Raw genomic sequence first — 18184 nt, 5'->3', positions numbered from 1 at the left:
CTTCCTCTAGCAGCTACTGATTAGCTTTCTTTTGCTATAGATTCATTTGCATTTTCTAGAGTTTTTTTTAAATATAAATGGAATCACATAGTATGTACTTACTTTTTTGGTCTAGCTTCTTTTACTCTGCATACTTATTTTGAGATTTATCTATTTTGCTGTGTGTATGAATAGTCTGTACTTTTCATTGCTGAATAGTATTTCATTGCACAGATATGGCACAATTTGTTTATCCATTCCTCTGATGATGGATATTTAGATTTCTTCCAGTGTTTGGCTATCCCAAATAAAGCTGAAATTTTTATCTTATTTATGAATAAAGCTGCTATAAACATTGAGTATGTTTTAAAAATTGTCTGATTTTCCATTTTTACCACTTCCCACAATCATGTCTATCAACACTTATCATACACCAATGTTTTTATCCACCTTCCTCAGCAACTTGGCAATTAGGGAAGACTGAAAATATTTAACATTAGACCCATTTCTTGCATTTTAATCCTTTTACTCATTAGAGGTATTGATTATAGGGAAGAAAAGATGTCATTTTGAATCTTGAAATAGAAATAGCCTGACCAGCATTATTTTACCTTTTATGACATTTCTAAATAAAAATTTTAAATATAACCAAATTGAAACCTGTAGTCTTTAGTTACTCAAAGAGCTTATGCAAATACTTTCCTTAATATAATGATGTTATGGTGAGTCTTTTCTGAAGAGAGTAGATGTTTCCTAATGACCTTATTTTATTTCCATAAATACATGCGGCATTTGAAGTTTATCATAGTCACTAAATTTTCTCTGAACAAGGAAATATGGAAAAGATCCCATAATGCCATACTTTTTTTTTTTTTTTTTTGAAATGGAGTCTTGCTCTGTCACCCAGGCTGGAATGCAGTGGCACAATCTCAGCTCACTGCAACCTCCGCCTCTCAGTTCAAGTGATTCTGCTGCCTCAGTCTCCCCAGTAACTGGGATTACAGGCATGTGCCACCACACCTGCCTAAATTTTGTATTTTTAGTTCAGATGAGGTTTCATCATGTTGGCCAGGCTGGTCTTGAACTCCTGATCTTAAGTGTGATCCACCCATCTCGGCCTCCCAAAGTGCTGGTATTATTGGGCTTGAGCCACTGCACCCGGTTCCTAGTAGGTATATATCTTCATGAGGTATATGAGATATTTTGGTACAGGTATGAGATTATTTGGTAATATTCACATCATGGAAAATTGGATATACCATACCCTGAAGCATTTATACTTTGTATTACAAACAGTCCATTATACTCTATTATAGTTATTTTAAATGTACAATTAAATTATTATTGTAGTATAATCATTCTGTTATGTTATCAAATACTAGGTCTTTTTTATTTATTCTTTTTTTTTTTTTTTTTTTTTCCTTGAGACAAAATCTTGCTCTGTTGTCCAGGTTGGAGGGCTGTGGTGTGGTCTTGGCTCACTGCAACCTCTGCCTCCTAGGTTCAAGCAATTCTCCTGCCTCAGTCTCCCAAGTAGTTGGGATTACAGATTCATACCAGTATGCCTGGCTAATTTTTTTGCAATCTCTGCCTCCCAGGTTTGAGCAATTCTCCTGCCTCAGCCTCCCAAGTAGCTGAGATAATAGGTGTGTGCCACCACACCTGGCTGATTTTTGTATTTTTAGTGGAGACCAGGTTTCACTGTGTTGTCCAGGCTAGCCTTGAAGACCTGACTTCAAGTGATCTGCCCACCTTGGCCTCTCAAAGTGCTGGGATTACAGGCATGAGCCTTTTTCTTTTTTTTTTTTTTTGCACCCATTATCCAGCCCCACCTTCCCCACTGCCCCCACTACCCTTCCCAGCCTCCGGTAACCATCCTTCTGTTCTCTATCTCTGTGAGTTTAATTGTTTTGACTTTCAGATCCTACAAGTAAGTGAGAACATGTGATGTTTGTCTTTCTGTGCCTGGCTAATTTCGCTTAATACAGTGATCTCCAGTACCAATCGTGTTTTTTCAAATTCCATTCTTTTTTATAAATAACACGTTTTCTTATCTGTTCATCTGTTGATGGACACTTAGGTTGCTTCAAAATCTTGGTTATTGTGAACCATGCTGCAACAAACATGAGAATGCTGGTGTATCTTTGATGTACTGATTTTTTTTTTCTTTTAGATATATACCCAGCAGTGTGATTGCTGGATCATATAGTAGTCTTTTTAAAGTGTTTTGAGGAACTTCCAAACTGATCTCCATAGTGGTTGTACTAATTTACATTCCCACCAATAGAGTATTGAGGGTTCCCTTTTCTCTGCATCCTCACCAGCGTTTGTTATTGCCTGTTTGGATAAAAGCCATTTTTTTTTTTTTTTGAGACGGAGTTTCGCTCTTGTTACCCAGGCTGGAGTGCAATGGCGCCATCTCGGCTCACCGCAACCTCCGCCTCCTGGATTCAAGCAATTCTCCTGCCTCAGCCTCCCAAGTAGCTGGGACTACAGGCGTGCATCACCATGCCCAGCTAATTTTTTTATATTTTTAGTAGAGACGGGGTTTCACCATGTTGACCAGGATGGTCTCGATCTCTTGACCTCGTGATCCACCCGCCTCGGCCTCCCAAAGTGCTGGGATTACAGGCTTGAGCCACCGCGCCCGGCGGATAAAAGCCATTTTAACTGGGGTGAGATGGTACCTCATTTTTCGTTTTGATTTGCATTTCTCTGATGATCAATGATATTGAGCAGTTTCTCATATGCCTCTTTGCCGTTTATATGTCTTCTTTTAAGAAATGTTTATTTAAATCTGTTGCCCATCTTTCAATTGGATTTATTAGATTTTTTTTTTCCCTATAGAGTTGTTTGAGCTCCTTATATATTCTGGTTATTAATCCCTTGTCAGATGAGTAGTTTGCAAATATTTTCTCCCATTATATGGGTTGTCTCTACTTTGTCAGTTGTTTCCTTTGCCATGCAGAAGCTTTTTAACTTGATGTGATCCCATTCATTCATTTTTGCTTTGATTGTCTGTGCTTGTGAGGTATTACTTAAGAAATTTTTACTCCGACCAACGTCCTGGAGAGTTTCCCCAATGTTTTCTTCTAGTAGTTTTATGATTTGAGGTCTTAGGTTTAAGTCTTTAATTTATTTTGATTTTATTTTTCTGTAAGCTTCTTACCTTATAGAAAAAGTATAGGAGTCTAGTCTCAATTCTTCTGCATATGGATATCCAGTTTTTCCAGCACCATTTATTGAAGAGATGGTCTTTTCCCCAGTGTATGTTCTTGGCACCATTGTCAAAAATGTGTTCACTGTAGGTATCTGGATTTGTTTCTGGGTTCTCTATTTTTTTCCATTGATCTTATGTGTCTGTTTTTGTGCCAGATGTCTACAGCTTTGTAATATGTTGTGAAGTCAGGTAATGTGATTCCTCCAGTTTTGTTCTTTTTTCCTTAGGATAGATTTGGCTATTTTGGATCTTTTCTGATTCTGTATAAGTTTTAGGATTGCTTTTTCTATTTCTGTGAGGAATGGCATTGGTATTTTGGTGGGGATTGCACTGAATCTGTAGATTGCTTTGGGTAGTATGAGCATTTTAACAATGTTGATCCTTCCAACCCATGAACATGGAATATCTTTCCATTTTTGTGTGTGTGCCCTCTTTAATTTCTTTCATCAATGCTTTATAGTTTCTCTTGCAAAGATCTTTCACTTCTTTGGTTAAGTTAATTTCTAGGTATATGATTTTATTTGTGGCTATTGTAAATGGGATTGCTTTTAAAATTTGTTTTTCATATTGTTTATTGCTGGCATATAGAAATGCTACTGTTTTTTGTTATGTTGATTTTGTATCCTGCAGCTTTACTGAATTTGTTTATCAGTTCTAATAGTTTTCCTTTTTTTTTTTTTTAAATACTGGGCATGGTGGTGTGTGTCTGTGGTATCAGCTACTGGGGAGGTTGGGGTGCAGTGTGGAAGTATCTCTCTCTCTCTCTTTTTTCATTTTCTTTTCTTTTCTTTTTTTTCTTTTTTTTTTTTTTTATGAGGTCTCTGTTACCCAGGCTGGAGTGCAGTGGCAAGGTCTTGGCTCACTGCAACCTTTGGCTCCCAGGCTCAAGTGATCCTTCCACCTCAGCTTCCTGAGTAGCTGGTGTTATAGGCATGTGCCACCAGACCTGGCTAATTTTTGTATTTTTTGTAGAGATGGGGTTTTGCCATGTTGCCCAGGCTGGTCCTGAACTACTGGACTCAAGTGATCCACCTGGTTCTGCCTCCCAAAGTGCTAAAGTTACAGATGTGAGCCACTACACCCAGCCCTCTTGTAGAATCTTTAGGTTTTTCCAAATATAAGCTCATATCACCTGCAAACAAGGATAATTTGACTTACTCCTTTCTAATTTGGAAGCCCTTTATTTGTTTCTCATCTGATTGCTCTAGCTCAGACGTCTAGTACTACGTTGAATAACAATTGTGAAAGTGGGCATAATTTGTCATGTTCCAAATCTAAGAGGAAGGGCTTTCAGTTTTCCTCCATTTCGTATGATACTAGCTGTGGGTCTGTCATATATGGCTTCTATTATGTTGAAATCTGTTTCTTCTATACCTAGTTTTTTGAGGGTTTTTTCATGAATGGATATTGAACTTGTATCAGATAATTTTTCAGCATCAATTGAGATTATGATATGGTTTTTGTCCTTCAAATAATGGAGTTTTAATTTTTAGGCAATTTTATTTAAAGTGACTTTTTTAAACTTGATATCAAATATATAAAATATATATTTGCATTACAAATATTTAATGCAATACGTGAGCAGTTCTGCCTATTGATGTATTTTCTAAAAAGGATAATCTTATTTCACAATGTTTAATTCTTTTTTTAAACAGAGTCTTGCTCTGTCCCCCAGTCTAAAGTGCAGTGGCGCAATCTTGGCTCACTGCATCTTCCACCTCCTTGGTTCAAGAGACTCTCCTGCCTCAGCCCGCTGAGTAGTTGGGCTTATGGGTGCCCATCACCATGCCTGGCTAAGTTTTGTATTTTTAGTAGAGTCAGGGTTTCACCGTGTTGGCCAGGCTGATCTCACACTCCTGACCTCGAGTGATCCATCTGCCTTGGCCTTCCAAAATGCTAGGATTACAGCAGTGAGCCACTAAGCCTGTCCAAGTTTTTTACTGAGAACTTTTATTATAGATTGAGAAAAGGAGAGATGATTTTTTTTCTAGTAGAATCCTATATATTCAAGTATTAAATGCCTTTACATATCAAATCTTCTCATGTTAGGTTACTGATTTTGAATTTTGGAAGGGATACCTTCCAGATTATTTTATTGCTTCTTGTTACAGTTTAAAGCCAGTTTGATTCAATGCCTTTTGATCTTCTTTCTGTGACTGTTAATTTTTTTCTTTTATTAAAATTATAGTAAAATGTGTGTAGAACCCAAAGAGCAAATCAATTTTGGTCTTTTTTTTCTTTTTGTTCCTTTATGTTTTTTTTTAAAATCAGTAGTAAGCTTTATTTGCCAGGCTAAAAGATAAACTAACATTATGATTTAAGCTAAGTAAAAAACTAATATCATTTTTTTCTTTCAGATCTCTATAAAAATGGACTCCAAAGAGCTAACTTTGTACCATTCATAGCAGTCCTGAAGGTAAAAACAAATCATTTATTTGTATTTACTAAGATCGTATTTATTGATAATCAAGGGCTATAGTAGGATTGCCTTGGTCTTGGCATTCAAGCAGAATTTATTTTGCTATTTAGATAGTAATAGTCAAAGACACTGAAGGAGAAAAGAATATTTTTATATAGTATCATGCATGTGTACAGTGAAATTGTAAAATATAGTCTAAATTATTCTCTAACTGAAACATTGAATAGTTAGCATTTTATAAATTTTAATTTGAGGTTTGCTCATAAATATTTTAGTGGAATGTTTAAACTTATACATTTATTTTTGAAAAAAAAAATGTTTAATGTTCCCTGTTCCCTTCAGGTTAATGGCCATTATTAACATGTTTTCCCAGCTATTAAAGTTGCTATTCTAGAATAGCATTATTACAAAAATATTCTAATATATTTAAATGTGATTGCCATCAAGTTATGAAATTATGTCAAGTTGAGGCACATAAATAGTTTAAATATTTGTGTGTATCATCACTGCATGGAGTTTAAAATAGTCTTCATTACAATATGATTAACAATAAAATAGCCTCCTTTTTTACTCTTAATTTTAAGTAATTTTTTACATGATTATTTAATGATTTCACATTCTGCCATCGTTTATTGAGAACCTACTATGTACAATGTGCTGCATTAGGTATAATGGATAATAGAATTGTGAACTAAGCTGTTTTTTGCTGGCACATTATTTATAATGTAGTTGAGGATATAAAATACATACAAAATACCTATAAGAGAAAGCAAAATTTGCCAAAATATAATTCCCATAATTTTAGGTAAATGCTTTCTCCCCATGCCCATCAACATATTTGAAGAAAGGATAAAGTATTTTTTAAAAACTGAAATCTTAAAAATTCTTACTCAAGAAGGGTTAAAATATTTTATCTTCAGACATTCTAAAGGCATAATCAGACAATCTTTTTGATGTGTACTTTGGTTGGAATTATTGTTGGTGCCAAACTTTATTCCCTATGCTATACTTAGGAGAATTCAAACATCTGTTTCCTTGACCAATTTTAGGTTCCCAAGGATTTTAATTTCTCGGAGATATTTATAGACGTAGGAAAAGTACTTTTGGAAGATTAATGCTGTTAGTAATTTTTTTCCCTTTATATTCATGTTTTGCATTTGGGGAGAACGTAGACTTGTAATGTTTTCTCCATGCTAGCAATCCAAAGTAATATGGTATGCACAGATACCAAAATATAAAAAGGGAAGCTAGGAAAAATAGGTGCTAAACATAGTGTCTTCATGTAGCATAAAATACACAAAATGTAAAAAGAGAAATCTCAGAAAGAAGCAAGTTAAGAGGGTCTCAGGGAACAACTTTGTAGCTGTCCTTGTTTTTTTTTTTTTTGTTTGTTTTTTTTAACTTCAAATATTTTGTCGTTGTTGTTTTCTTTGGCCAGTAATTTGTCCTACTTCAATGTATAGTAGCAGTATTAATAGGCAACTAAATTGGCCAGATTGAATTTAGTTTTCTTTCCCTTTCCTTCTCTTAAAGTTTTTCAAGGGGGAAGGAAAACCAGAGATGAATAGTATGCAATTTGAAATTGAACATGAACTGAGATACATAATATACAATTTGAAGTTGAACATGGATTGAACTTCCCGGGAAACTAAATACCAGATTAGATAAGAAAAGGTCTAAAATGTCTAATTTATTCAAGAGATGTTTCATATATAACAAAACATCAATGAATGAACACTAGAGCTGGTTTCTCTGAAGCTTTTCTGTTTGGGCATATAAAGTTTCTCTTGTAAGGAAAGGTAGTTTAATATTAACAAGTGATATTTTGCCTATTCACAGATGCCAGTGTTACTGCTTCATTCTGGCCCAGCTGAGAGAAGGATACAGCAGAAGTCAGTCTTAAAACAAATAGAGAATTTTAGTTTAATAAAAAGAAATTATTATAAATGAGATAGAAATTTGTCGAGGGAAGGCCGGGCACGGTGGCTCAAGCCTGTAATCCCAGCACTTTGGGAGGCCGAGGTGAGTGGATCACAAGGACAAGAGATCAAGACCATCCTGGTCAACATGGTGAAACCCCATCTCTACTAAAAATACAAAACATTAGCTGGGCATGGTGGCGCGTGCCTGTAATCCCAGCTACTCAGGAAGCTGAGGCAGGAGAATTGCCTGAACCCAGGAGGTGGAGGTTGCGGTGAGCCAAGATCGCGCCATTGTACTCCAGCCTGGGTAACAACAGTGAAACTCCGTCTCAAAAAAAAGAAATTTGTTGAGGGAAAAAGTACATTGTAAAACTTATTTTTAAAAATGTTCTCTGTAAACCAAATGATTGCAAGTTTGTGATTCACCACAGAAGCTTGTGGTTTGTTGCTTGGGAGATTGAAAAATAACAAAAATTTATATAAGCTCTTAGTAAAGCCTGCTTTATGGCTCAAGATGTAGACAATTTTCTTTAAAATAGTGGGTACTCTTCAGTTGTTATGTGTTATTGTGTAGGTTTATTAATTATGCCATTCAAATCTTTATTCTTTTTTTTTTGGAGACGGAGTTTTGTTCTTATTACCCAGGCTGGAGTGCAATGGCGCGATCTCGGCTCACTGCAACCTCCGCCTCCTGGGTTCAGGCGATTCTCCTGCCTCAGCCTCCTGAGTAGCTGGGATTACAGGCAAGCACCACTATGCCCAGCTAATTTTTTGTATTTTTAGTAGAGACGGGGTTTCACCATGTTGACCAGGATGGTCTTGATCTCTTGACCTCATGATCCACCCGCCTCAGCCTCCCAAAGTGCTGGGATTACAGGCGTGAGCCACCGCGCCCAGCCCCAAATCTTTATTCTTATATTTTTTCATATCAATTACTAATAAACTTATGGGAAACATCTCTCACTATAATTGTGAATTTATCTATTTTTCTTGTAATTCTATCATTTGCCTTACATATTTGGAGGCTATGTTATAAGTTGCATACAGATTTATAATACTTATTTTATTTATTTATTTATTTATTTATTTAGAGACAGAGTCTTGCTCTATCACCCAGGCTAGAGTGCAGTGGTGCAATATTGGCTCACTGCAACTTCCACTTCCCAGGTTCAAGTGATTTTCCTGCCTTAGCCTCCTGAGTACCTGGGACTACAGGTACACACTACCACATCAGTCTAATTTTTGTATTTTTAGTAGAGATGGGGTTTTGCCATGTTGGCCAGGCTGATATCAACTCCTGACCTCAAGTGATCTGCCCAGCTTAGCCTCCCAAAGTGGTGCTGGGAGTACAGGTGTTAGCCACCATACCTGGCCAGATTTACAATAATTAAATACTGCTTGTGAATGGAACTTTTAAATATTATTAAGTAGCATTGCTCCTTCTTTTCAAGTATACTTTTAACCGTCTCTTGAAACATTGTTACCATGACTGCTTTAAAATCTTCCTTTATCAGATAATTCTAACTTCTCTGTCATCTTGATGTTGCCATTTCTTTACATTCAGTTTGAGATCTTCCAGATTTTTGGTATAAGTGATTTCCAATGGAAACTGACATTTTCATAATTTGTCATGAGACTTTGAATCTTACTGTTTTAACCAAATTTTATACTGTGGTAAAATATACATAACAAAAATTACTATTTTAATGATTTGTTTACATTTTGATACAGGGGCTCACTCTGTTGCCCAGGCTGGAGTGCAGTGGCACAATCATGGCTTACTGAAACTTCAACCTCCACAGGCTCAGGTGATCCTCCTGCCTCAGCCTCCTGAGTAGCTGGAACTACAGGCACATTCTACCATGCCTGGCTAATTTTTGTATTTTCCGTAGAGACAGGGTTTCACTGTTTCCCAGGCTGGTCTTGAACTCCTGGGCGCAAGCAATCTGCCTGCCTTGGCCTCCCAAAGTGTTGGGATTACAGGTGTGAGCTACCATAGCTGTCCTATTTTAATGATTTTTAAGTGTACAGTTCAGTGACATTAAGTGCATTCACATTGTTGTACAAGCACCACCATCATTCATCTCCGGAATTTTTCATCTTATCAAACTGAAACCCTGTACTCACTAAGTGATAACCCTCATTCTTCCCCTCTCCCAATGCTGCTTACCACTATTCTACTTTCTGCCCCTATGAATTTCTCTTTTCTAGGTACTTGATTTAAGTGGAATTACCTAATTCCACTTTTTCTTTCTGGCTTATTTCACTTAGCATAGTGTCTTCAAGGTTTATGCGTGTTGCAACATGTGTCAGAATTCCAGTCTTTTTTATGACATAATAATAATCCATTGTAAGGATATGCTGCATTTTGTTTATCCATTCACCTGTCAATGGACATTTGGGTTGTTTCTACCTTTTAGCTATTACAAATATTGTATACAAATATCTATTTGAGTCCCTGCTTTCAATTCTTTTGTGTACATACCCAGAACTGGAATTGCTAGATCTTATGGTAATTATGTGTTTAATTTCTTGAGGAACTGCCATACTGTTTTCCATAGCGGCTGTACCATATTACTTTCCCACCAGCAATATACAAGCATTCCAGTTTCTCTGCATTTCCCCCAATGCTTATTTTATCTTTTTTTTTTTTTTTGGTTAATAGCCATCCCAGTGGGTGCGAAGTGGTATCTCATTGTGGTTTTGATTTGCATTTCCCAAGTGATTAATGATATTGTGTATCTTTTCATGTGCTTTATTTATTTATTTATTTATTTATTTATTTATTTATTGAGATGGAGTCTTGCTCTGTCACCCAGGCTGGAGTGCAGTGGCACAATCTTGGCTCACTGCAACATCTACCTCCTGGGTTCAAGTGATTCTCATTCCTCAGCCTCCCAAGTGGCTGGGATTACAAACACCCACCACCATGCCAGGCTAATTTTTGTATTTTTGGTAGAGATGGGATTTCACCATGTTGGCCAGGCCGGTCTCGAACTCCTGACCTCAGGTGATCTGCCTGCCTCGGCCTCCCAAAATGCTGGAATTACAGGTGTGAGCCACTGTGCTTGGCCTCTTGTTCTTATTTTAAATCTGTTTATCTTCTCCCTTTTTAAAATTGGACAACATCTTATTCTATAAAACAGATTGTTACCCTGTTTCTCTTTGTGGATCTTATTTGAACTTTCTGTTTTAGTTAGGTTTTTTTAGGCATTCTGTCAAGAGAAGGGGAGGCACTGCTTCCTTTACTACCAGATACAGCTAGAAATCCAGGTTCCCTAGTCAGCCTCCATTGACACCTGAGATGCGGTTTGGGGGCGTGTTCCTTGTTACTTGTTACTCCGTGGAAAGAGGGTTCTGACTCCCATGTGATCTCCATTGATAACACTGTGGGAGGAGGATGTGCATTACTGGTTGGCTGGGATGAAAGTTCCAGTTCCTACTTGGCCTTCTCTGACCTCACCTTGGCAGTGGTATTGGGATTCCTCATGACAGCCTTGTGTGGGTGGAATTCTAGGCTCCCCTTAGCCTTTGCTGGCATGGGTGGGGAGGGGGAGCCAGTTTTTCTCTGTGGTATTTGCTTTAGTAGAACAGTTATTGTATCTTTTGTTAAGTTGCCCTTTTCCGGGTCCTTTGGCTAAAGAGAACAGACTTTTATGGGTGCCTCGTTTGTATGTTTCATCAGCATTTCTGGGTTGCTGCCTTCTTTGGCTCTAAGTCTAGGATATATGAGTCAAAGAAAAACCCTCTGGCTCATACTTGTAATTCCAGTGCTTTGGGAGGCCAAGGTGGGAGAATTGCTTGAGGCCAAGAGTTTGAGACCAGCCTGAGCAACGTAGTGAGTTCCCATCTCTACAAAATTTCTTTTAAAAAAAATAAGCCAGGCATGGTGGTGTGTATCTGTCCTCCAAGCTACTTGGAAGGCTGAGGCAGGAGGCTTACATGAGCCCAGGAGGCGGAGGCTGCAGTGAGCCATGATTGTGTCACCGTACTCCAGCCTGGCAACAAAGTAATACCCTGTCTCTAAAAATTAAAAAAAAAAAAAAAAGGCCGGGCACGATGGCTCAAGCCTGTAATGCCAGCACTTTGGGAGACCGAGACGGGTGGATCACGAGGTCAAGAGATCGAGACCATCCTGGTCAACATGGTGAAACCCCGGCTCTACTAAAAATACAAAAAACTAGCTGGGCATGGTGGCGCGTGCCTGTAATCCCAGCTACTCACGAGGCTGAGGCAGGAGAATTGCCTGAACCCAGGAGGCAGAGGTTGTGGTGAGCCGAGATCGCGCCATTGCACTCCAGCCTGGGTAACAAGAGCGAAACTCCGTCTCAAAAAAAAAAAAAAAAAAAAAAAAAATCCCACAGGAGGGAACCTCATCATCCTGTTGTTCTTCAGGTCTTGAACAGGTCTAGCTGTTCTTCCTTCTTCTTTCTATTTTTTTAGAGTCTCCTTATGTTTGCTTTATGTATAATTTCCAGAGGTTTTAAATTGTACATAGAAGGAGGGATAAGGAAAAGTACATCTTCATCTTCCCAGAAACAGAAGTCAGCTTATTTAAAGTCCTTGTCTGCTAATTCCATCGTTTCTGGTTTTGTTTCTGTGGTTTGATTTCTTTCTCCCTGGTTGTGAGTCCTGTTTTCCTGCTTCCTTGCAAGTCAAGTAAGTTATGATTGGATGCTGCATGTAGTGATTATTACATTGAGTCTCTGTTATTTCCTTTAAGGGTATTGAATTTTATTTTGGCAAGTGGTTAAGTTTATTGCAGAGCAGGTTGATCTTTTTGAGCCTTATTTAAAAGCTTTGATAGGGTGAATATAGATTAGCCATTATTCCAAGTTTGTTTCGGCCCTTCTAGGTGTTAGGTTTTAGGACCTTTCTAAGCTCTTTCCTGAATCCCCGTGGTGTTCATTGACGTGTTTCAGCTCTGGCCATTCAGAATGCTTATATCTCCCAAATATGTGTATTGTTCTTTGCCCAACTATGCATATGCAATTTGTTACTCAGCCAAAGATTACATTCCCTATGCAGGTATCTGGAGCTTTTCTTCTGCATAGCGTTTTCCTGTGCTGAATTCTACTGTGCAAATTCCAACTGCTTCAGCATCCCAAAACTCTGAGGACTGTCTCCTGAACTCATTTAGATCGTTCTATTGCAGTCTAGAAATTGCCTCTAGGTAGAAAGCCAGGGAATATGGCCAGCTTGCTTGCCTGATTTTTTTTTTTTTTCCCTCATATCTCAGGGAATACTATCTTTTGCTACCTATTACGTAATGTCTGGTATCAGCAGTTTCACATGTTTTATCCAGTGTTTTAAGTGATTTATTGCAGAAGGGCAAAATACAGTTTCAATTATTCTGCCTTGGCCAAAAGAATAAATCTCTTTCTTAGTTTTTAGTGATAAAGGAAAAGAAGGTCAAGTTTTTGTTGTTGTTATTGTTGTTGTTGTTTTGTTTTGTTTGTAATTTAGGAACTTAGAGCCATGTTTTATCATAGAAACAAAAATAAATAAATAAATAGGATAACAATAAAAAGGCAGTGGTAAGCATAGGAATTTTGTTTCAGCTTTCTCTCACACATTTAAAGGAACAGTTAAGTAAATAATGGTGCAGTCACATGAGGTGATATAACAGTTATTTCAAACAATTTTTTCAAAAGTTTTCAATAATGTAGAATAATGCTTACAGATAATGTGAATAGAAAAGTATGATGCAAGGATACACCTATTCCTGTCTCAACTGTGGAAATAAAATATGTGCATGAAAAAATACTGGAAACAAACATCTTAAAATCTTAATAGAACTTATTTCTGGATATTAAAATTATGGGTGATTTAAATTTTCTCTTTTAGACTTTTCTAAGATTTCTGGAATGATCTTGTATTATTTTAATAATAAAAACCATTTTTGAACAGGCGAGTTTTGCCGACTCCTCTTAGGAATTCAGCAGACCTGACTAGGAGAACTCATATCAAAGTTGAGAAATCACAAAAAGCAAAATGGATTGAACATGGGTCCTGTCTTTAGAGACCACTGTTATAAAAAGAAGTGGGATGGCAGGCACAGAAAGGAAGCAGGAGGAGCAGGGGTAGAGGCAGAGATGAACTAACAAATAAAAGCATGTGACAGATATATTTTGAAGGAAGAACTACCTCAGGAAATGAGAGAATTTTTCAGGTAAAATTTTCTATATTTTAAGAGAAATTAAAGTAGTCATGGTACTGATTACATAAGAGATTAGACATGAAATAATTATAAGATTAGATGGTAAGTGACGTGGCAGAGCTAATCTAATATACTGTAAGTAGACCGTTAAGAAAAGGAAAAGCATCTTAGAAAAAGCAAATGATAGAATCAACACTGCTGAAAATAAAATCAGTGATAAAGAGACCAAACTTATGAAAGATCATACAAAATGAAGCTGGAACAGTCAGAGATGAAAACTACTGCAGAAAAAAAAAATGCTAGATGTGGTAAGCAGACAACAGAGATCATAAATTCACATAACTCATGTTTCTAAAAAAGAGAACACAAAGATAAAACAGAAGAAAACTTTTATGAAAAGAAGTTAGGTTGAAAGTCTAGATTAAAGTGTTCATTGTGTGATTCCTCCATCAAGAATCATACATTTTTGGCCAGGCATGGTGGCTCATGTCTATAATCCTAGCACTTTGGGAGGCCAATGCAGGCAGATCACTTGAAGTCAGGAGTTCAAAACCTGCCTGGCCAAGATGGTGAAATCCCATCTCTACTAAAAATATAAAATATTAGCCACCTATGATGGTGGGTGCCTGTAATGCCAGCTACTTGGGAGGCTGAGGCAGGGGATCGCTTGAACCTGGGAGGTGGAGGTTGCAGTGAGCCAGAAAAACACCACTGCACTCCAGCCTGGGCAACAGAGCGAGACTCTCTCAAAAAAAAAAAAAAAAAAGAATTATACATTTTTTTAATGCACAACTGAACCTGAAGGATTAAAAAATAGAATCTTAAATCATATGGAAGAAAAATCAATGGGAAAAGAAGTCAAGCTTGTCTGAGGGTTGTAAACTATTAGTAGATACTAAAATAGGATTGGATAGGATAATTTTTACTATATTCAGTTTTTTAAAAATGTGACATCTAGTCAGCTAGGTTGTCATGTACATCTAAGCCCACAGTTATATATTTTGGATATATGATAATTTAGGATTTATAGTCCTTAATGAAGTTTCCTGAATAAACAACCACCAGTCAAAATTAATAACTTACAAATGGAGATATTATGGTAAGAAATATTGGTGGTCATTGAATCTGACTAAACATTGTTAGACAATAATTTTTTAAAATATTATTTGAGAACTTCTGTAACTGAGTTAACTACAGGATGCTAAAAAGGTAAAGGCGTTTGGGTTGGGCATGGTGGCTCAGGCCTGTAATCCCAGTGCTTTGGGAGACTGAGGTTGGAGGATTGCTTGAGGAGTTTGAGATCAGCCATATAGCAAGACCTTATCTCTACAAAAAAATTTAAAAAATTAGTTAGGCATAGTGGCGCATGCCTGTGGTCCCAGCTACTCAGGAGGCTGAGGTGGGAGGATTGCTTGAGCCCAGGAGTTCCATGCTGCGGTGAGCCACAATTGCAGCACTGGGTTCTAGCATGGGCAACAGAGCAAGACCTTGTCTCAAAAAAAAAAAAAAAAAAAAAAGGGAAAAAAGGAAAAAGAAAAGGGGCTCTGACCCACACTAGCAGTTTGAGTGGAGGAGGTAGCACATGTTAGGACTATTTCCAAAGAGCCGATAATGCTTAAACAGAGACTTAAAATTTGACAAGTAAGTTACCAGGAAAAGTAGGAAAGGATGTTTACCATGTAGGAAAAATCACAGGGAAAAGACATAGAAGCATGAAACCTGTAATTAAAAATTTTGTTTTCCGTAATCAGTTCATTGAGAAAAATAATTTTCATAAAATAATAGCTGTCACTATTCTGTTTACTTGAGGGTTGGAGATTTATTTAAAACTCAGATTTTTCTCCAAATAAAAGCAAGATATGTTTTGCATTGTATTTAAATAGAAAAATTTTGGTAGTTCTTATTCTCTTGGTTGTAATTATAATAATCATCCCTCCTTCAGTGAGTCAGTACTTTAACTTGAAATTTCTTTCTGATCATATGACATAGTATCTTGATTTTACTAATATTAATAAAAGGTAGTTCTCGTAAAGTATAAGAACAAATATAATTGTTAAAGCATTTGTTGGTATCTATATAGCATCATTTTATAAAATTAAATGCGTTCATCTTACCCTATGCACTGAAAGTATTTTAAAGTAGCCTGTGATTGTTTATACCAGGGGGGACAAACTATAGCCAGTAGTCAAATCTGGCCTGCTGCCTATTTTTGTAAATCGAGTTTTATTGAAAAATTTTAGGCTCATTTATTTATGTATTATCTATGGCTCTTTTCAGAGTACAGTGGCAGAGTTGAGCAGCTGCGTATGACTTTCAAAGCCTAACATATTTACTATCTGACCCTTTACAGGAAGTTGACTGGCCCTGATCTATATAATATACACAGGGCAATCAATTGCTTAAAATGACATATGTCAATAGCACATTTTTTTTCCTATAAAGTAGGCCTTGTTTTATGTGATGAAAATCCTGCATCAGCATAGATTTATTAGTAGGTCCTGGAGAAAGGGACGTTCCAGCGCTTGCTCAATAAATGGTTGATCGAAGGCAGGAAGCTTGATGAGTGAACCAAAAACAAAGATGGTGGTTCAGTATCAATTTCAAATAATTTAGTAACTTGAGAAATATCAGCTTTGTTAGGATCAAATTTCTTAGAAATATCTTCAATTTCATACATTTAAGTGGAATTAGATATCTTAAATGTACATTCATTGAATAATATTTATGGTATATAATCTCACTGCATTATAAATATTATTTAAAATTAGTGTGATTAAAAGGAAAGGAAAACTACTTGATATTTTGATCAGAAGAATGGTTTAATAGGTTAATTTCATTTTAACTACTATTACCAGCCTTCTTGAAGATTAGATTGCCTGGCAAGCATTGCTATTCTCAGCTGATCAAGTTGTAGCAATTCATGATATTTTGGACAAATATTTTATATTTGGGTAAAAATCTGTCTGTTTATCACTTACACTTTCATAAACTATTTAGTTTATTTCATTCCATAATGAACCCTAAAATAAATAAATGCTATTTATAAGTTTTAAGGTTTAAAAAATTCTCAGCGTGAATTTCATTAGCTTTCTTTTTATGATTTTCTTAATCAGTTTAACAGTATGAAATAATCTAAAATAATCTCCTCATGGGAAATGTTCCTGTACAAGATCATATGTGGTGTTTTTGCACACAGTGATGGATTTTAATATCAGTAATTTAGCACTTTCTCACGCGCAATGACAGCTTAGCAAGCTATCTTCTTTCTTAACTTTTAAATTTCTTCTTAAAATTAAATGTTAGATGATTAGCCTACTGAGTGGTAACTAAACTGGTGAAAAATAACCAACAAGGGATTCTACAATATAATTTTCTCTTTGATGAATTTCAGTCAGATGATTACAGAAAAATAATTCCAGCATTAACTCTTATAAATATGATTTTTCCTTTTCTTAATAAAGAGTTGTCCATTTGGAAAGCATCACTATCTGATTTATTTGTTGGGTTTAAAATAAAGAATGTAATCTAAGGTAGTAACAATTTTGTTCTTATTATTACTACTTTTGTAATATTTGTTTAATGTTCAGGTAATGACATCATATCTTCTACTTAGTTGTTGTTTCTTGAGACTGTTGTGCATCCTTTATCTAAAACTTAAAAAAAATTAAGTGATATATGAGCTTTTATGTTTTTGTTTTCTGAGAAAATTTTTCTAAGGATAAGAAATTTTTTCCTGATAATAAACTAGAATATGCCCATTGTGTGATTTCCAGTTACAAACTTTAGACAACTTGTTTGATTATAACCCTCAGATAAAATGCTTCAGTGTTCAGCCTTTGTCCAGCCACCTGCATTAGGAGTTATAGACTTGCCAAATAAACGTATATTTGTCATTTTTCCTGCCACAGTTTTCATTTCATTGGTGAAATTGATTTGTCAGTTTGTTCATTATAACTTTCAATACCAGAGCTTTCAGAGTGCTAAATGATCAGAATCAGCCTTTGGGGTCAGTGTCAGCCTCTGTGACCTCTACTGCGTTGTCACCTGAGTCAGCCTTGCAAGGATTAACCCTTTGTTCATGTGATAATGTCTTTACTTACGAGTTGCCTTTTTAATACTTAAGATTGAAAGAAACAAAGACCGAACAAAAGTAGCAGGGAACTCCTGAAGTGAAAAGAGTTGTGGCTTTCCCCCACAAACTGTTTTAAGTGTGAAATTTGAATTCTAGTATTTAATATTTTACAATATAAAATGACCATTTGACTTGTAAAATATTTCTAAAATTATCAAGTTTTAGTCTAACTCAGTCTAGGAAATCTACCCAAGATATTTTCTTAAATTAACCTAGTTCATATATGTTTGAGAAAACTTATTTAAGAAAATTGGCTATAGTTACAGGAACTAAATTTGTATTTTTGTTTGTAATGGTGTTTTTGTGCTGTGTCCTTGCAATTAATAAATATCTAGGATGAAAATGGTTGTGA

General features: G+C 36.2%; 1 protein-coding gene across 6 annotated transcripts in view; it reads left to right on the top strand.

Annotated features, from left to right (window-relative positions):
* Positions 1–18184, top strand: part of AFG1L (AFG1 like ATPase) — a 263443-nt gene that overhangs the window by 138478 nt on the left and 106781 nt on the right. For all 6 annotated transcript variants that reach the window (XM_074397640.1, XM_074397639.1, XM_074397636.1 and 3 more), the window contains exon 7: positions 5557–5615. In XM_074397640.1, coding sequence (XP_074253741.1) covers positions 5557–5615 — 59 coding nt within the window. The remainder of the gene's footprint in view (positions 1–5556; positions 5616–18184) is intronic.

Source organism: Saimiri boliviensis, chromosome 4 (genome assembly GCF_048565385.1).
Source record: "Saimiri boliviensis isolate mSaiBol1 chromosome 4, mSaiBol1.pri, whole genome shotgun sequence".
NCBI classification, from domain to species: domain Eukaryota; kingdom Metazoa; phylum Chordata; class Mammalia; order Primates; family Cebidae; genus Saimiri; species Saimiri boliviensis.
This window is presented reverse-complemented; position numbering and strand designations above follow the sequence as displayed.